Source organism: Stegostoma tigrinum, chromosome 37 (genome assembly GCF_030684315.1).
Source record: "Stegostoma tigrinum isolate sSteTig4 chromosome 37, sSteTig4.hap1, whole genome shotgun sequence".
NCBI classification, from domain to species: domain Eukaryota; kingdom Metazoa; phylum Chordata; class Chondrichthyes; order Orectolobiformes; family Stegostomatidae; genus Stegostoma; species Stegostoma tigrinum.
This window is the reverse complement of record NC_081390.1, coordinates 2,451,772-2,468,214: the sequence shown is the minus strand read 5'-3', so window position 1 is coordinate 2,468,214 and position 16,443 is coordinate 2,451,772. Positions and strand designations below refer to the sequence as shown.

Here is a 16,443-nt window from a genome sequence, read left to right as displayed (position 1 = left end):
ACCTTCGAAGTTGCCTGTCTCGCCACTGGTTTCAGGGTCACCCATCTGGGATGCCAAGAAACGAGGAGCCCCATAATCCTAAGATGCAAATCCATCCTTCCTCTCTGTCTCTGTGCATGTGGATCTGGGAGGATCCAGGCTCGCGAGTGAATGTGAGCACATCTTTGGGTCAACGCAAGTCTGTGTGAATGATGAGTGAGGGTACGTCTCTCCTCATGCCTGCATCACTGTCCCCACACTGCCATGGGTGTCCATGGGATTGGACAGAGCTGAAAATTTGCTCAGCACTGCTCAATGGGAACAGATGGTTCAAAGGGGCGAGTCGGGAAATTTCCCCAGTGTGGACGAGGTTAAAATCAGCCACATCGCATGCATAATGCCGCTGTGGCAAGGATTTGTGTGCACAGATCCCCATGTAATACATGTGCCTACCAACTGTACTGATTGAATTCTGACCCTTCATCTCGTCAGTGCCCACTCCTCAAACTTCACGCAAATTTGGTCAAAGTTTCACTCTGGAGGTGGAGGGGTCTTTGATACAGTCAAAAACAACCTGCTCTTGAGAAGGTCAGAAATCACACAACACCAGCTTATAGTCCAACAGGTTTATCTGAAAAAACAAGCTTTTGGAGCATTGCACCTTCATCAGGTGATCAGTTGCTGACGATCATCCAATGAAGGAGCAATGCTCCAAAACCTTGTGTTTTCAAACAAACCAGCTGGGCTATAACCCGGTGTTGTGTGATTTTGTCCAACCCAGTCCAGCACCTCCCACATCATGGCTACCATCCTCTTAACAGCCAGCTAATGACCGTTGCACCAATGCTCCTTGGAAAATATCAAACAGCTAAGGAAAGGAGAGTTAAGAATGAGAACTGGAATGTCACAGGTTACAAAAGCAAACAGCACAAAATGGAGGAGGGGAGAAGAAACACAACAACAGACAAGATGCCAGTGAATTACTGGAAAGTCCACCTTTCAGGTACATCCCCAGTATATTTTGCCGATTGTTGTTTGGGTCGACCTCATCGAGCACAGCTAACGAAACAAGATTCCCGTTCACAGATTCCCCCGGGAGATCAGGATGCTGAAAGAAGCTGTTATCTTGGCAAAGTCCAGTCATGACCGGGTGGCAGAGCTTTTCCAAAACCCGAAGGGAGACGGTGCGTCTGGGAAGGGTCGGCCCGTGAATGGAAAATGACCCCTGTCTGCCTTGGTTACCAGGCGGACATCCTTCCTCATGGTCCACCACAACATGGCTACCCAAGTCTGGCTGGGCTATCAGCTTTCTAGGCCTGTGCAGAAACGGTCTTTTCAGTCGGAATGGCCTCGGGCTCAGGAGGTAGAGATTTCTGGAGAGGGGGCTCGGGAGGAGTTGCTGTATGGCCTGCCTGGGATCCAAGGGGCTTGTGGCCTGTTTCTCGTGCTTGCGGATGGTGGTGAAGCGGGTGTAGGAGGCAGGGCAGGCTCCTTGGCACCGGTTGGTGTTGCGTATGTTCACAGGCCAATCCTTACCATCCGAGCTGTCAGCCGAGATGCAGGAGAGGCCGTCTGCCTGGTCTGGAGCAGGGCACGGCAACTGCGTAACTACCACTTCGCTAAGCTCCGATGCCATTTCTTCAGGATCACTGCTGGAAGCGGAAGCATGCCGGATGGTTATTTGAACATTGGGTTCGGACTTCTCATGGCACTGTGGAGGGGGCTCCAGCAGAGATTCAGCAGAGTGTGCGGTATGCAGGAAAGGCCTGGAGAGAGGTGGCACTGGGCTCCTGTGGGGCGTGGAGCTAGTGGTGGCATCCAGTGTGGGCAATGACCGTGACCTCTGGATGATCTGCTCAAACTCATTGACCTTGGAGGATACCGAATACTCTGGGGCCTGGTCCAACCCATCTTGACTCAAATTCTGCCTGCAGTGGCTTTTTGGGTTGCATTCTAACCGACACACCATGGCTCTCACCATGGATGTGGGCAGGGCTCCTGGGGGCAGCCAACGGCCCATCTGGTGGGTACTTTGGTAGATTTTGGTAAAGGTTGGCATGTCGTCACCAGAGCCATTCGGAAGCAGCCCTCTCCTGGGGTTGATGGGCAGCTCCTGCAGCCTTCCATGACCACTCGCATGAAGGCTAGGCTCCTCGTTTCCGTGCTCACTCGATCGAAGGCTGGGCTCCTCGTTTCCAGCCACGAAGAGAGACTCGACACTTCGCCCAGTCTCCTTCAGCCCCACTTTCTTGCTGGCAAGTTTGCTGTCGATGCTGAGGAGGTTTTCACAACTCTGGGCCCTCTGCCGACAGCGAGCGTCACCCTCTCTGTCCTGGGGACGGATGCTCTCTACCAATAGTTTGGGTTTGAATTTTGAGGGAAGAATTTCTGAAATGCAGGCCTTTGCTGCTGACAAAGGTGTCTTATGTTTACATTTATTACCTAGCATATTACTAGAGTTAACTGGTGTACTATAAAGGGAAGTAGTTGAAATGCTGTGGCCATTCCCACCTTTAAAATCCACTGGTAAGCGTGCAGAGCAACAAAACAGACAAGCATTAGAAAAAAAGCAAGCATTAGCAAACAGCTTTAGACATATCTACAGCATTTTAAGCATTCCTAATGGATTACCCTGTTATTTGAAAGCTTGTCACTTTGGGTGTTAAACCTCAGGCCTTTTGAGTGCAGCTCATTCTGCTTCTGACCACTGCACAGTGTCTGTTAGACACATTACAAGGCCAAAAAAAATGCAGGCTGTGTGAAATGCAGTCCTTTGATAGCATTGCTCAGGACTCATATCCTAAGTGATACTGGACCTGCAGTTTTAGCCTTGGGCAATGCCAGCACCAAATAAAGTGACAGCTTTAAGAACAAACATAACCAGGTAAGGGTGCGACACAATTTGACTTAATGTACCAAGCTCCAATGGACCAATGCCAATAGAATCTATGACTCATCTGGAAATTCAAATACATTCTCCTTTCTGACTTTACCATTCCCACATGAAATAAATTTGGAGAGGTCCTGGTGGTACAAACATAAGCCACCAGCGTATTCCCCGTTCAGTTCCTGGTGGATGCACAGCCAGTTGGCTGTGCCACTCAGGCTGAAGGTGACAACTGTGCCAAAATGCTGACAATACAGACAGCTTCTCGGAGGTGCTCCCCAAAGCAAATCATTAGGTCAGACTTTTCAGAGATTCACACTGTAGCCAACTTGTGTGCAACCCAACCAGTTAGTGCGTACTGAACACGAGAATGTGGCCTGAAGGGAGCAGAAATCCAAGTTCCTTATCCTAATTGAATCACATCTCCAACCTAGAGTAAAGACAAATGCTAAGAAAGAAGCAGGGAGTCACTAACCAACTACAGCACCATAGCATTCTGTTCCTGAAGGAAAAACAAAGTTGACTCTTTGTACAGATCTCGACTAGGGGGCAAGAAACCAAACTTCAAAAAAGGGAACAATTTGGCTTTATCACCTCACAGTCCTGATAAGTTGAAGATAAAAAGCTTTGAATTGGTGTCTCTTTTAGCAGCATTTGCTACTATACGGCCAAGCAGCAACTGCTGAATTATTGTGGCGTGAGCTTTGGTGTCTTGGAGCTGCTCACCTTTGGTTGACGAGGAGCTGGATGTCCTCTTGCTCAAGCCACTCAATCCCTGGAATGGAATATCTCCCCCTTCCAGAACAGTCTTGTAGATTTGCCTTTCGTTCTCCTGGCTGATTGGCTCCCCTGTGCCCGTCTCCAACTGCCTCCTCACTGCGTGGGAATTGGACAAGAATGCAGAACTGGGTGGGTGGGTGGATGAAAAAAAAAGAAATAGTGAATAACCACATGCTGTCAGGATCTTTTTTATGCGACTACTCAACAGATCAGAACAGAACAGCGTCTGACATTTGCAGCAAACTGCTCTCTTGAAACACTTAGATGACTCATGCCCAGATTCAAATTTTTAAACAGAAGCTCTGGCGACCTTTATCAGTCAGTAGTTTGCTTGTGCAGCTTCGCCGTTACTGTGAGGGGGATGGTTGCAAAGTTGACTCATTCAGCTGCAAAGCATTTCAGAGATGAGCTTGACTCATTGGAGTTGCTGCATAGCATTCTGTTTTTGACAAGGCCACTGACCCTTTGGATTGGAAAAACTTTGGAGTAACTTGGGATCCTCCCCAATCCTCTGCAGCAACTTGACATTTGGAATTGTTACTATGCGTCAGAATTCATATTTTCCATAGCTGTGGCTGCTTCTGCGTGAGGCAACTGGAATAATCCTACTCAGGGATTTATCGGTGAACTCTCCCACCACTGGGCTGGAAGTGATGGAAATCTGTACACAGCAATGGTTTCCCACTCATGAAATGGTGTGGGAGAGACAGCACACTCTGCATCAAACTCTTCAGTGAAAATGGCTCAACAAACAAAGAGAAGTATAGCACAGAAGCAGGGCCTTCGGCCTGTGCCAATCATCAAGCTGTAACTAAACTCAAAGAAGAAACTTTCTGCCCTTATTCAGTTCATATCCCTTAATTCCCTCCCCATTCATGTAATCATCCAGATGCCTCTTAAATGTCGCCAGCATGCCTGCTTCCACCGCCTCCTCTGGCAGTGCATTCCAGGCTTCTACCACTCGCAGCATGAAAATCTTACCTCGCACATCTCCCTTAAGCTTTTGTGCTCTCACATCGAACCTGTGTCCCCTTGGAATTAAAACTTCAACGCTGGGAAAAAACCTCTGACTATCCACCCTATTCATGCCTCTCATTACTTTGCAGACCTGTATCAATCAAGTCTCCTCTCAGCCGCCATCTTTCTAGTGAAAACCGTCCGAGGCTTTTTCATCTTTTCTCATAGCCAATGCCCTCGAGACCAGGCAACATTCTGGGTTAACTTTCTCTGTCCTCTTTCCAAAGCTTTGAAATTCTTCTGGTAGCGTGGAGACCAAAACTGCGCACAATACTTCAACTGCAGTCTAGCAAGGGTTTTATATAGCTGCAACATGTTTTGCCAACTCTTGAACTCAATGCCCCAGCCAATGAATGCAAGCATTCTGTCTCAAAGAAGTGAAACTGGATGGATCACCTGGCATCAAACTGGACTGGAAAAGACAATGGCAGAAACAGCCCTGTCGACCATGCAAAGTCCTCCTCAGTAACATCTGCAGGTTAGTGTCAAAATTGGGAGAGCTGCCTCTCAGACTGGTCAAGCAACAGCCTGACAATCATATGCACAGAATCATACCTTACAGATGATGCCCCAGACACCACCATCCCTGGATTTGTCTTGTGCCATTGGCAGGACAGACCCAGCAGAGGTGGTAGCACAATGGTATACAGTCGGGAGGGAGCTGCCCTGGGAGGCCTCAACATTGACCTCTGGACCCCATGAAGTGTCATGGCTTGAGTTTTCCTTGCCCATGTTTAACCTACTGCTGATTACCACGTACCGTCTTCGCTCAGCTGATGAATCAGTGCTCCTCCATATTGAATTACACTTGGAGGAAGCACCAGGGATGACTAGGACACAAAATATAGTGCGTGTGCGTGTGCCTGTGTGTCTGATGGCGGGGGGGGGGGGGGGGGGGGGGGGGGAGGGGGGAGGGGCGTGGATTTCAATGTCCACTACCAAGAGTGGCTCAGCAGCAGAACTACAGATCGAGATGTTCAGGTCCAACAGGACATAGCTGCTAGACTGGGTCTGCAGCAGGTGGTGAGGGAACCAACAAGGAAATAATTACTTGACCTCATCCTCACCAATCTGCCAGCTGCAATTGCATCATGTCCATGACTGTATCAGTAAGAGTGACCATTGCACAGTCCTTGTTGAGACGAAGTCCCGCCTCACATTGAGAATAACTTCCACTGTGTTGTGTGGCACTATCACTGTGCTAAATGGGACAGACTTCACACTGATCTAGCAACTCAAGACAGGGCATCCATGAGGCGCTATGGATCATGAACAGTAGAATTGTACTCCCAGCAAAATCTGTAACCTCATGGCTCGGCATCTCCTCCACTCAACCATTAATGACAAGTCAGGGGATTAACCCTGGTTCAATGGAGAGTGCGAGAGGGCATGCCAGAAGCAGCGCCAGGCATCCCTGAAGATGTGGTATCAACCTGGTGAGGCCACCAAACAGGACTACTTGCCAAACAGCAAGCGATAGATAGAGCTACATGATCCCACAACCAATGGACCAGATCTAAACTCTGCAGTCCTGCCACATCCAGTCATGAATGGTGGTGGGCAATTTAACAACTGACTGGAGGAGGAGGCCCCACAAATATACCCATCCTCAATGATGGAAGAGCCCAGCACATTAGTGCAAAAGGGAAGGCTGAAACATTCGCAGCAATCTTCAGCCAGAAGTGCCGAGTGGATGATCCATCTCCGCCTCCTCCAGTGGTCCCCAGCATCACAGATGCCAGCCAATTTGATTCACTCCAAGTGATGTCAAAAAAACAGTTACAGACACTGGATACTGCAAAGGCTATGGGCCCTGAAAACATTACAGCAAAAGTACTGAAGACTTGTGCTCCAGAACCTGCCGCTCCCCTAACCAAACTATTCCAGTACAGTCACAACACTGGTATCTACCTGGCAATGTGGAAAATTGCCTAAGTATGTCTTCTACATAAAAAGCAAGACAAATCCAACCTGGCCAATTACCGCTCCATCAGTCTCCTCTCGATCGTCAGTAAAGTGATGGAAGGTGTCATCTATAGTGCTATCAAGCAGCACCTGCTCAGCAATAAACTGCTCAGCGATGCTCAGTTTGGGTTCTGTCAGGGCCACTCCACTCCTGATGTCATTACAGCCTTGACTCAAACATGGGCTAAGGGCTGAATTCCAGACGCAATGTGACAGGTATCAACTGCATTTGACCGGTATCAACTGCATTTGACCAAGTGTGGCATCAAGGAGCCCTGGCAAAACCGGAATCAATAGATATCAGGGGCAAACGCTCCACTGGTTGGAGTCATACCCAACACACAGGAAGATGGTCTGGGCTGTGGGAGGTCAAACACCTCATCTCCAGGACATCTCTGCAGGAGTTCCTCAGGGTGGTGTCCTCAGCCAAACCATCTTCAGCTGCTTCATCAATAACCGTCCCTCCATAAGGTTATAAGGGGATGTTTGCCAATGATTGCATAATGTTCAGAACCATTTGTGACTCTTCTGATACTGAAGCAGTCCACGTCCACATGCAGCAAGGTCTGGACAATATCCAGGCTTCAGATGACAAGTGGCAAGTGACATTCCGGCCACAAATAGCCAGGCTATGACCATCAACAATAAAGAGACAGTATAACCACCACCCCATGGCATTCAACGTTGTTACCATCACTGAATCCCTGACTATCAACATCCTGGGGGTTATCATTGACCAGAAACTCAACTGGACTCTACATAAACACAATGGCTACAAGAGCAGACCAGAAACTGGGAATACTACAGCATGTAATTCACCACCTGACTCCCCAAAGCCTGTCTACCATCTACAAGGCACAAGTCAGGAGTGTGATGGAACATCCCCCACTTGCCTGGATGAGTGCAGCTCCAACAACACTCAAGAAGCTTGACACCATCCAGGACAAATCAAACCACTTTTTGGCACCACATCCACTCCCTCCATAACCAATGCTCAGTCGCAGCAGTGTGTACTACTTACAAGGTGCACTGCAGAAATTCACCAAAAATCCTCAGACAGCACCTTCCAAACTCACAACCACTTCCACAGAAGGACATGGGCAGCAGACATATGGGAACACCACCACCTCCAACTTGCCTTCCAAGCCACTCACCATCCAGACTAGGAAATATAATCGCTGTTCCTCCATTGTCACTGTATTAAAATCCTGAAATTCCCTCCTTAATGGCATCGAGAGTCAACATATAGCTGGGGGACTACAGCGGTTCAAGAAGGCAGCTCACCACCACCTTCTCAAGGGCAACTAGGGATGGGCAAGAAATGCTGGCCAGCCAGCAACACCCACATGCCACAAATAAATAGGAAAAAGTAAATGCCTTCTTAACCACTTTAGCCACCTATGTTGTCACTTTTAGGATGCCTAGATCTGTCTGAGTGTCAATATTCCTAAGGGTTCTGCCATTTACAGTATAATTCACACCAAAACTTGACCCTCCAAAATGCATCACCTCGCACTTGTCTGGATTAAACTCTAGCTGCTATTTCTGTGCCCAAGTTGCCAATCTATTTATATCCTGTTGTATCCTATCACAATCGTCAACACTATCAGCAGCTCCATCAATCTTCCTGTCACGTGAACTTGCTAATCAAACCACGCATACTTTCCTCTAGATCATTCAATTCAGGACCAAAGACTGATCTCTTTGGAACATCACTAGTTACCAGTCTCCATTCCAAAAAACACCCTATGCCCAAGCCAATTTTGTATCCATCTGGCCAGTCCACCCTGAATCCCATGCGATTTTAGTATTTGTACCAATCTGCCATGTGAGACTTTATCAAATGCCTCACTAAAGTCTACATAAGTTGCACCCACAGCTCTTCCCTCATTAATTGCCTTTGAATTTTTTAAAAGAGGTGACAATCAGGTTGCTGAGACACATACAAAGCCGTGCTGCCTGTCACTAACTAATCCAACTTCCTCCAGATGTGCACATATCTTGTCCCTCAGTATCTTCTCCAACAGCTTCCCCGCAACAAATGTCAGGCTCACTGGCCTATAATTTCCTGGATTATTCCTATTTCCTTTCTTAAACAAGGAACAACATTGGGGCTGATTCTTCGGTCCTTTTACCACAGGTGAGGTTCCAAAGACGATGTGAAGATATCTGCTAATGCCCCATAATTTGGCTCAGTTTCCATTGCTACCCAATTACTAGGCCAACAATTAAGAAAATTCCGTACAAAACTCTGGGCTCATTGAAAAGAAGGACAAAAAATTTATTTCTAATAGTCTTCATAGCCAGTGAAACACTTTTTCCAAAAGTAATAACCAGTAGCGTTGCAATTGTACTGTGGAAAAATGGGGAAATGGTGGCATACCAGCATTATTGGACCGGAAAACTAAAGGCCCAGCCTAATTCCCTGGGCACCCAAGTTCAAATTGCATCTGGTGCAGTTTACGTTCGATGAGTAAATCCGGAATTAAAAGTTAATCACAGCAATGACCAACAACCAACATCAAACTGGCTCATTAAAGTCCTCAAGGGATGGAAATCTTACCTGGTCTGGCCAATCTACAACTCCAGACCCAGAGCAATGTGGTCGACTCTGATGTGCCCTCTGAGATGGCCCAGCAAGCCAATTAATTCAAGGGAATTTAGGGACAGGGAAAAAAGGCTGACTTTGCCACTGATGCTGATATTCCATGAATCAATGGGGAAAGCAATTCAGCAGCTAATCTAAGCAGAGCAATTTCCCACAAACAATGAGGTAATAGTCAGACAGTATGTCTTGGCAATACTTAAAAAGCAATAAATATTGCCCAGCACACTGGGGAGAAAATGATGTCTTCAAAAAAATGTCTTGGAAGCTCAGCTAGAGTTAGTCTGAAAGTTTAATTACAGCATCGGTGGATTGGATCTGCTAACAATTCATAGAGCATAACAGACCCTTTGGCCCATGATGTTGTGCCAATCTAATATCCTACTCTAAGATCAAACCAACCTGCATACCCTTTCTTTTACTATCATCCACGTGCCTATCCAAAGAGTCACTTAAATGTCCCTAATGTATCTGACTCTACCACCACCGCCAGCAGCGCATTCAATTAACCAGAACTGGACCTTATTTACTGTGCAGTTCTTAAGGCTACAATGCAAGCAAATGAAGATGTTGGATACCCTGATTGTAAGTGGGGACCAAGTACTGGCTGAGGGAGGAGGAGACATATACAGGGAGGAGTTAACACAGAAAATCCCATCACCTGTGTGTTCTTTGAGAGGAGCTTTTCAAGTTAGATTTACTCCCCTGTTCCTTCCTCAAAGCTTGGTGTTTCTTTCCTTTGCAAATGTATGTTTGATTCTCTTTAGCAAGTCCCTGTTTAATCTGTTTCCATCACATTTTCGGACAGTACAGATCTCGACCACAACTCAAAGAGCACAGAAAGAAGCTCTCTTAGATTTCTTTGCCAATTATCCTAAATTTCAACCTGATCATGTAGAATTCTCCCCCAGTGCAGACAGTTTCTCCCCTCTCTTTATTAAATCCCTTCATGAATCTGAACACCTCCAATAAATCTCCCTTGAAACATAGAACATAGAAAAGTACAGCACAGTACAGGCCCTTCGGCCCACGATGTTGTGCTGTGGATTAATCCTAATCCAAAAATAAAATAACCTAACCTACATTCCCCTCAATTCACTGCTGTTTATGTGCATGTCCAGCAGTCACTTAAATGTCACTAATGACTCTGCTTCCATGACTACCACTGGCGAACTATTCCATGCGCTCACAACTCTCTGGGTGAAGAACCTCCCCCTGACGTCTCCTCTATGCCTTCCTCCTAACACCTTAAAACTATCACCCCTCATGGCAGTCAATCCTGCCCTGGGGAAATGTCTCTGGCTATCGACTCTATCCATGCCTCCCATTACCTTGTACACCTAAAGAAACATCTCATCTAAGGAGAAATTCCAAACCCTCTCACATTTTCCAAGTAACTGATGTTTTCGTTCCCGCTCAAATCTCGTAAGTTTCCTCTGCACCTTCTTGAACATTCTTTCGAAAGCATGATGCTCAAATCTAGATATGACCCTCCACTGGAGACCCCGAACAGAGATTTAAACAGGGTTAAAATCCTGGAAGACAATAAGCAAGTTGATTTGGCCAAATCACGGGAAGCTTACCAGAAACACTCAATCATAAAGCCCATACAGTGCAAAGACAGGCCATTTGGCCTATCGAATCCACAATGACACCCCCCCGCCACCTCGAGCAGCACCCCATCCAAACTCAGCCCCACCCACCATATATCGTATCCTACATTTCTCATGGCTAACCCACCCAGCTCATACATCCATGGGCACTACGAGCAATTTAGCACGGCCAATCCACCTAGCCTGCACATCTTTGGGCTGTGGGAGGAAGCCCAAGCAGACACAGGGAGAATGCGCAAACTCCACACAGACAGTCGTTAGAGGGTGGAATTGAATTTGGGTCACTGGCGCTGTGAGGCAGCAGCGCTAACCACCATACTACCCTGGCAAAGCACTGGCACAATTCTGGAGGGTTAAAGCTGCAACGCGAAAAAAAACAGAAAGACATGCAATTTTTTTTTCATTCATTCACAAGATAAGGGAGTCACTGGCTAGGCCAGCATTTATCGCCCACCTGTAAGTGCTCAGAGGGCAGTTAAGAGTCAACAATATCGCTTTGGGTCTGGAGTTACATGCAGGCCAGACAGGTAACTAAGGTTTTGGAGTAGATCTGTAGCTTGCGTTGTGGGTGTTTTGAACTTGGTTGGCTCGCCAAGCTGGTTTCTTGTTCCGCAGACGTTTTGTTACCATGCTGTGTAACATTCTCAGTGCAGCCTCTGATGAAGCGTCGGTGTGTTTTCCCCACCTGGTTTTTAAACTCTGGAATCCGTTTAGTATTATAAAATAAACAAATTGAACTCGTCTATAATAATAAACGGACCACAGAGTTTAAAAAACAGGTGGGAAAACACACCGACGCTTCATCGGAGGCTGCACTGAGAATGTTACCCAGCATGATAACGAAACATCTGCGGAACAAGCAGCCAGCTCGGCGAGCCAACCAACCTCAACAGACCAGGCAAGGATGGATAGTAGGAACTGCAGATGCTGGAGAATCTGAGATAACAAGGTGTAGAGCTGGATGAACACAGCAGGCCAAGCAGCAAAGGATCAGGAAAGCTAACGTTTCGGGCCTAGACCATTAATGGGTCTTGCTATCTCAAGGTCAGGATGGCAGTTTCGTTCCCTAAGGGGTTTTAATGAACCAGATGAATTTTTCCTGACAATCGACACCAAAGACTCTTAATTCCAGATTTTTATTGAATTCAAGTTCCACCATCTGCCATGGTGGGATTCAGACCCAGGTCCCCAAAAGCTCAAGACATCACAAAGCATTTTAATCACCAGTTAAATATTTTTGAATTGAAATCACTATTGCAATTCAGGAAATGTGGCAGCCAATTAGCACACAGAAAATGCCCAAAAGCAACAATAATGATAATGATCAGTATCCTGTCTTAGTGATCTTGGCTGAGCTGTACATATTGGTTAGGAAACAGGCTAATTTTCTCGCTCTGCCATGGGACTTTTTAATCTGTACTTTTAAACATACTAAGCCTTGGTTTAAGTGCAGTTTAAATTACATGTACTATCTCCAATAGTGCATTTCTCTTTTCAGTACTGTGCTGCTCTGGAATGTCAGCTTAGATTTGTCCCGAGGTCTCTGGGGTGGGATTTGAACCTTCCAAGTCGGAGATGAAAGTAGTACCAAGCAAAGCACAGATGGTACCACCTCACTGGGGACAGTCCCTTTGCAACTGGATACTTTCAACAGCATGAACCAATGGGTTGGATTTTACAGCTCTCCATCCCATCCCTCGGCCCACCCTCCCTACTGGGTGGGTTTCTAGCAGGGGGAGGTGGACATATGCATTGTGACAGATGGTTAGTCTAACTTCCCCACATTTAGTCCCCCTGGCCACCTGCCCAACCCTCACATTGCACTCCTGACCAAGTCCCCCATCAAACAGTAGGTTGATAGACACCAAAATTGGCAGCAGCTCCTCACCCTTTTTGGAACAAATAATTAATGGGCAATCAAGCAGAATAAAACACTGCCTGCTCAAAAACGTGACAAGTGTGGGCAGGCAGGTGAGATTCAGAAGGCCTTTCCTGCAGAAAAGTCGGGACGGGAGGGCAACGCATCTTTTGGGGAGGTTCCCTGTGCAGCCCCTGGTTCAACATCAAGGCAGCTCAACGGTTAGCAATGCTGCATCACAGTGCCAGGGACCCAGGCTCAACTCCATGCTGTGGTGATTGTCTGTGTGGAGTTTGCATATTCTCCCCGTGCCTGCAAGGGTTTCCTCCGGGTGCTCTGGTTTCCACTCATGGTCCAAAGTTTTGCAGGTTAGGTGGATTGGCCATGGTAACTTGCCCCATTATGTCCAGAGACATGCAGGGGCAGTGGATTAGCCATGGGAAATGCAGGATTACAGGGAAAGAAGGGAGTGGGATGCTCTGAGGGTCGGTGTAAGTCAACAGCCAAATGGCCTGCTTCCATTCTATAGGAATTTTACAAATCTATGAAAAGATCTGACCTCCTCTGCTCTTGTGCTCCTTCCCAACTGGCCTTCAAAGCACATGCCCTCAATTCCACCCCATCATAAAAGCTTGGGATCAACGGCCCTCTTCATCTCAGGTACCTCGCGCAGCTCTGGTAGGTCCCAGGGCTTACGTTTCTGCAAATGACGAGTTGGGTGAGAAGCCCTCACACTGAGAGCTTGACCCATATTCAAAGCAAGTTTGCATCCAGCAGGGTATTTTATCTGATGTAGAAACACTGATGTTATCCATCATAATACAAGAAACTAGGCTTGGATTTTGTGATATTGAAGAATTGAACAGACACTAATTATAACAGCTCTATGTACAAATATTATAACCTAAAAAGGTTATAACTAATAAGAATGGTTCAAGTAGAGTGGAATGCTTCAAGTGGCCCAAGGTAAAATGGAGTCAGAAAATTATACTCTCAAGTCACATGCAATGATACAGTGATGATATCACGAATGTGTCGCTAAAAAGGCATGTTGACTACGAGACATAAGCAATACCATCTGCTATGGATAGCCACAGTCTTCTCTCATGTGGGATGGCCTTGTTGAGTACAAGATAAAGGTGAAGTTACCACAGTTCTACCAGAGTTTCTCCCTGGTTTGAGAGAGGCACGTGGTGATGGTTTAAGTGGAGGATGACCATGCTTCAGAAGAGCTTGAAATGGAGGGTCCTTCACGGTAATCTCAAGTCACGCAGGAGTCGAACCCTCGCCTTTGGCATGATTCTGCATTGCAAACCAGTGTTCAGCCAACTGAGCTAACCAACCTCTTCTTGCTAAGTATCTATTGGTGCAGCACTGGCTATCTCCTATGGACTGGAGAATCGGATGCTCCTCAATCCCACTGTAAATTTCCACCCGATGAAACTGCAACTCCACAGCTGATCCTGTGTTCACCTGCCTGTAAGCAGTAATATCTTGTACAACGGGGGTCATGCAATCATTTAAAGTGTTCAGCGAGAGCGCAAACAATGTTTTTCCTCTGAGCAGTCACTTAAATGGCCACTGTCCAATTGTTTTGCTTTAATTAGATAGTGTAATTTGCAACTAATAAGTCACGTTTAAACACAAACCACTTGTGAGAGGCACGATAACGAAAACAATAAGCATTGTTCAGTTTTCCCCTACATACACTCCAGTCAGTGCAGCATCTTGGCACCGAAACAAAAAAAAATGATCACTGGAGTCCTCATCCAACAGGAATCAAAAATAAAATTGCCATCCGGCTAAACTTCCAGGGACCATGGGTCAGGGGTTCCTATCGTTCACTATCTTTAGTGTTTTAGATTTTAACCCTAACTGGCTGAATCTGCTCAGTGTTCACTCCAATTCACCCACTCTCTCACCGGCATTACACACGGGGTCTCACAGCAAGTGCTCTCTGCAGCTGGAGCCGGTGTGTAGAGGGTGGGCAACCACAGACACTACGTGGTCCATATTTGAAAACTGGAACATTCACAATCAGAATCCCTACAGCGCAGAAGCAGGCCATGTGAATCCACGCCAGCCCTTTAAAGAGCAACCTACACAACCCATCAACCCCACCACCCTCATCCTAACCCACATAGCCTGCACATCCCTGGACTCTAGAAAAGTTAAGATGGCCAATCCATCTAACCTGCACATCTTTGACCTGTGGGAGGAAAGCCACACAGACAACATGCAAACTCCACTCAGACAGTCACCAGAGGGTAGAACTGACCCCGGGTCTCGGGCACCTGAGGCAGCAGAGCTAACCAAATGAGCCACGTTCTGCACTCTGTCTACAGGAACATACAACCAGCAAAAGAAATGCATGCCTATAAATAAACACAACATCAAGTGCGGAGCCCAGCAGGTTCTGCCAGCTGCAGGGCAGTGAGTGGCACCCTCAGTTATGTCTCAGAAGGATGCTGGTTAAGACCCTCTCCAGACTCAAACACGAAAACCTGTGCATCACTGAGGGAGGGGGTGCACTGTTGTAGGTGCCTCCTTCGGGTGAGATGTTAAACAAAGCTTCACCTGCTCCCTCTCTGCAGGAAGGTCACAGGGAAGAGTAGAGGAGTGGGGTTTTCTTTCCAATATTTGGCTCTCAGACAGCACCTAGAAGCAGATCTTTATCATGTTGCAATAGAATTTTGCTGCATTCAGATCTCTGAATGCCACAGTAAAGTCCCACATTCTATCTCTCTCTAACCATGATGCTGTATGGTCAACATCTCAAATTCTAAAGTGGAGGTCACTCATGTTTGGATGCAATATTGGAAGCTCAATCTTTTCACACAATGATATCAAGAGTGCTGGGACGGTGCAGGCAGCACACATTGGGTTTAAGCTGTTGGGCTCAAGTGAATCCTTGGATGACTATAAGCAGTGTAGGAGCACACTTGAGAGAATAGCCTGGGAACTACAGGCCAGTTAGCCTTACATCAATGGTAGGCAACTTATTGGATAATATTGGAGTGGATAATGAGGGACAGTATCAACCAACATTTGGACAATCAAGGTCTGATTAGGGATAGTGTGATCTGTGAGTAGGAAGTCATGTCTGACAATCTTTTGAGTTTTTGAAAAAGGTAACTAAGTGGATAGATGAGGGTAGGGCAGTGCATGTTGTTTATATGAACTTTAGTAAGGTCTATGACAAGATTCTGCACGGCAGGCTGGTCATGAAAGTTAGGTAGCATGGGATCCAGGGAGAGCTAGCTAATTGGATTCAAAATTGGCTCAATGGTAGGAAGCAGAGGATGATGATTGAAGGTTTACATAAGTGATCTGGATTTGAATGTACAAGGCATGATTAGTAAATTTGTGGATAATATACAATTAGGAAGTATCACTGACAGTGAAGAAGGTTATCAAAAATTACAGAGGGATCTTGATCAGATGGGAAAATGAGCTAAGGATTGGCTATGCAATTTAATACAGCTAAGTGAGAAGTGTTGCACTTTGGAAAGTCAAACCAAGGTAAGACTTATACAGTAAATGGTAAAGTCCTGAGGAATGTCGTGTAACAGAGGGACCCAGGAGTACAAGTACAAACAGTCTGTTGAAAGCGGCGTCACATGAAAACGGCTTTCATTGGTCAAGGCATTGAGTAGAGGAGTTGGGATGTTAGTTGCAGTTGTACAAGTCTTTGGTGAAGCTGCACTTGGAGTAGTGTGTACAGTTTTGGTTACCCTGT

The 16,443-nt window shown here is 46.5% G+C and overlaps 1 protein-coding gene across 1 annotated transcript in view; it reads right to left on the bottom strand.

Annotated features, from left to right (window-relative positions):
* Positions 1 to 16,443, bottom strand: part of LOC125467580 (sorbin and SH3 domain-containing protein 1-like) — a 158,514-nt gene that overhangs the window by 42,004 nt on the left and 100,067 nt on the right. The window contains exons 23-24 of the mRNA XM_059640332.1: positions 3,593 to 3,771; positions 976 to 2,502 (exon numbers count right to left, since the gene is read on the bottom strand). Coding sequence (XP_059496315.1) covers positions 976 to 2,502; positions 3,593 to 3,771 — 1,706 coding nt within the window. The remainder of the gene's footprint in view (positions 1 to 975; positions 2,503 to 3,592; positions 3,772 to 16,443) is intronic.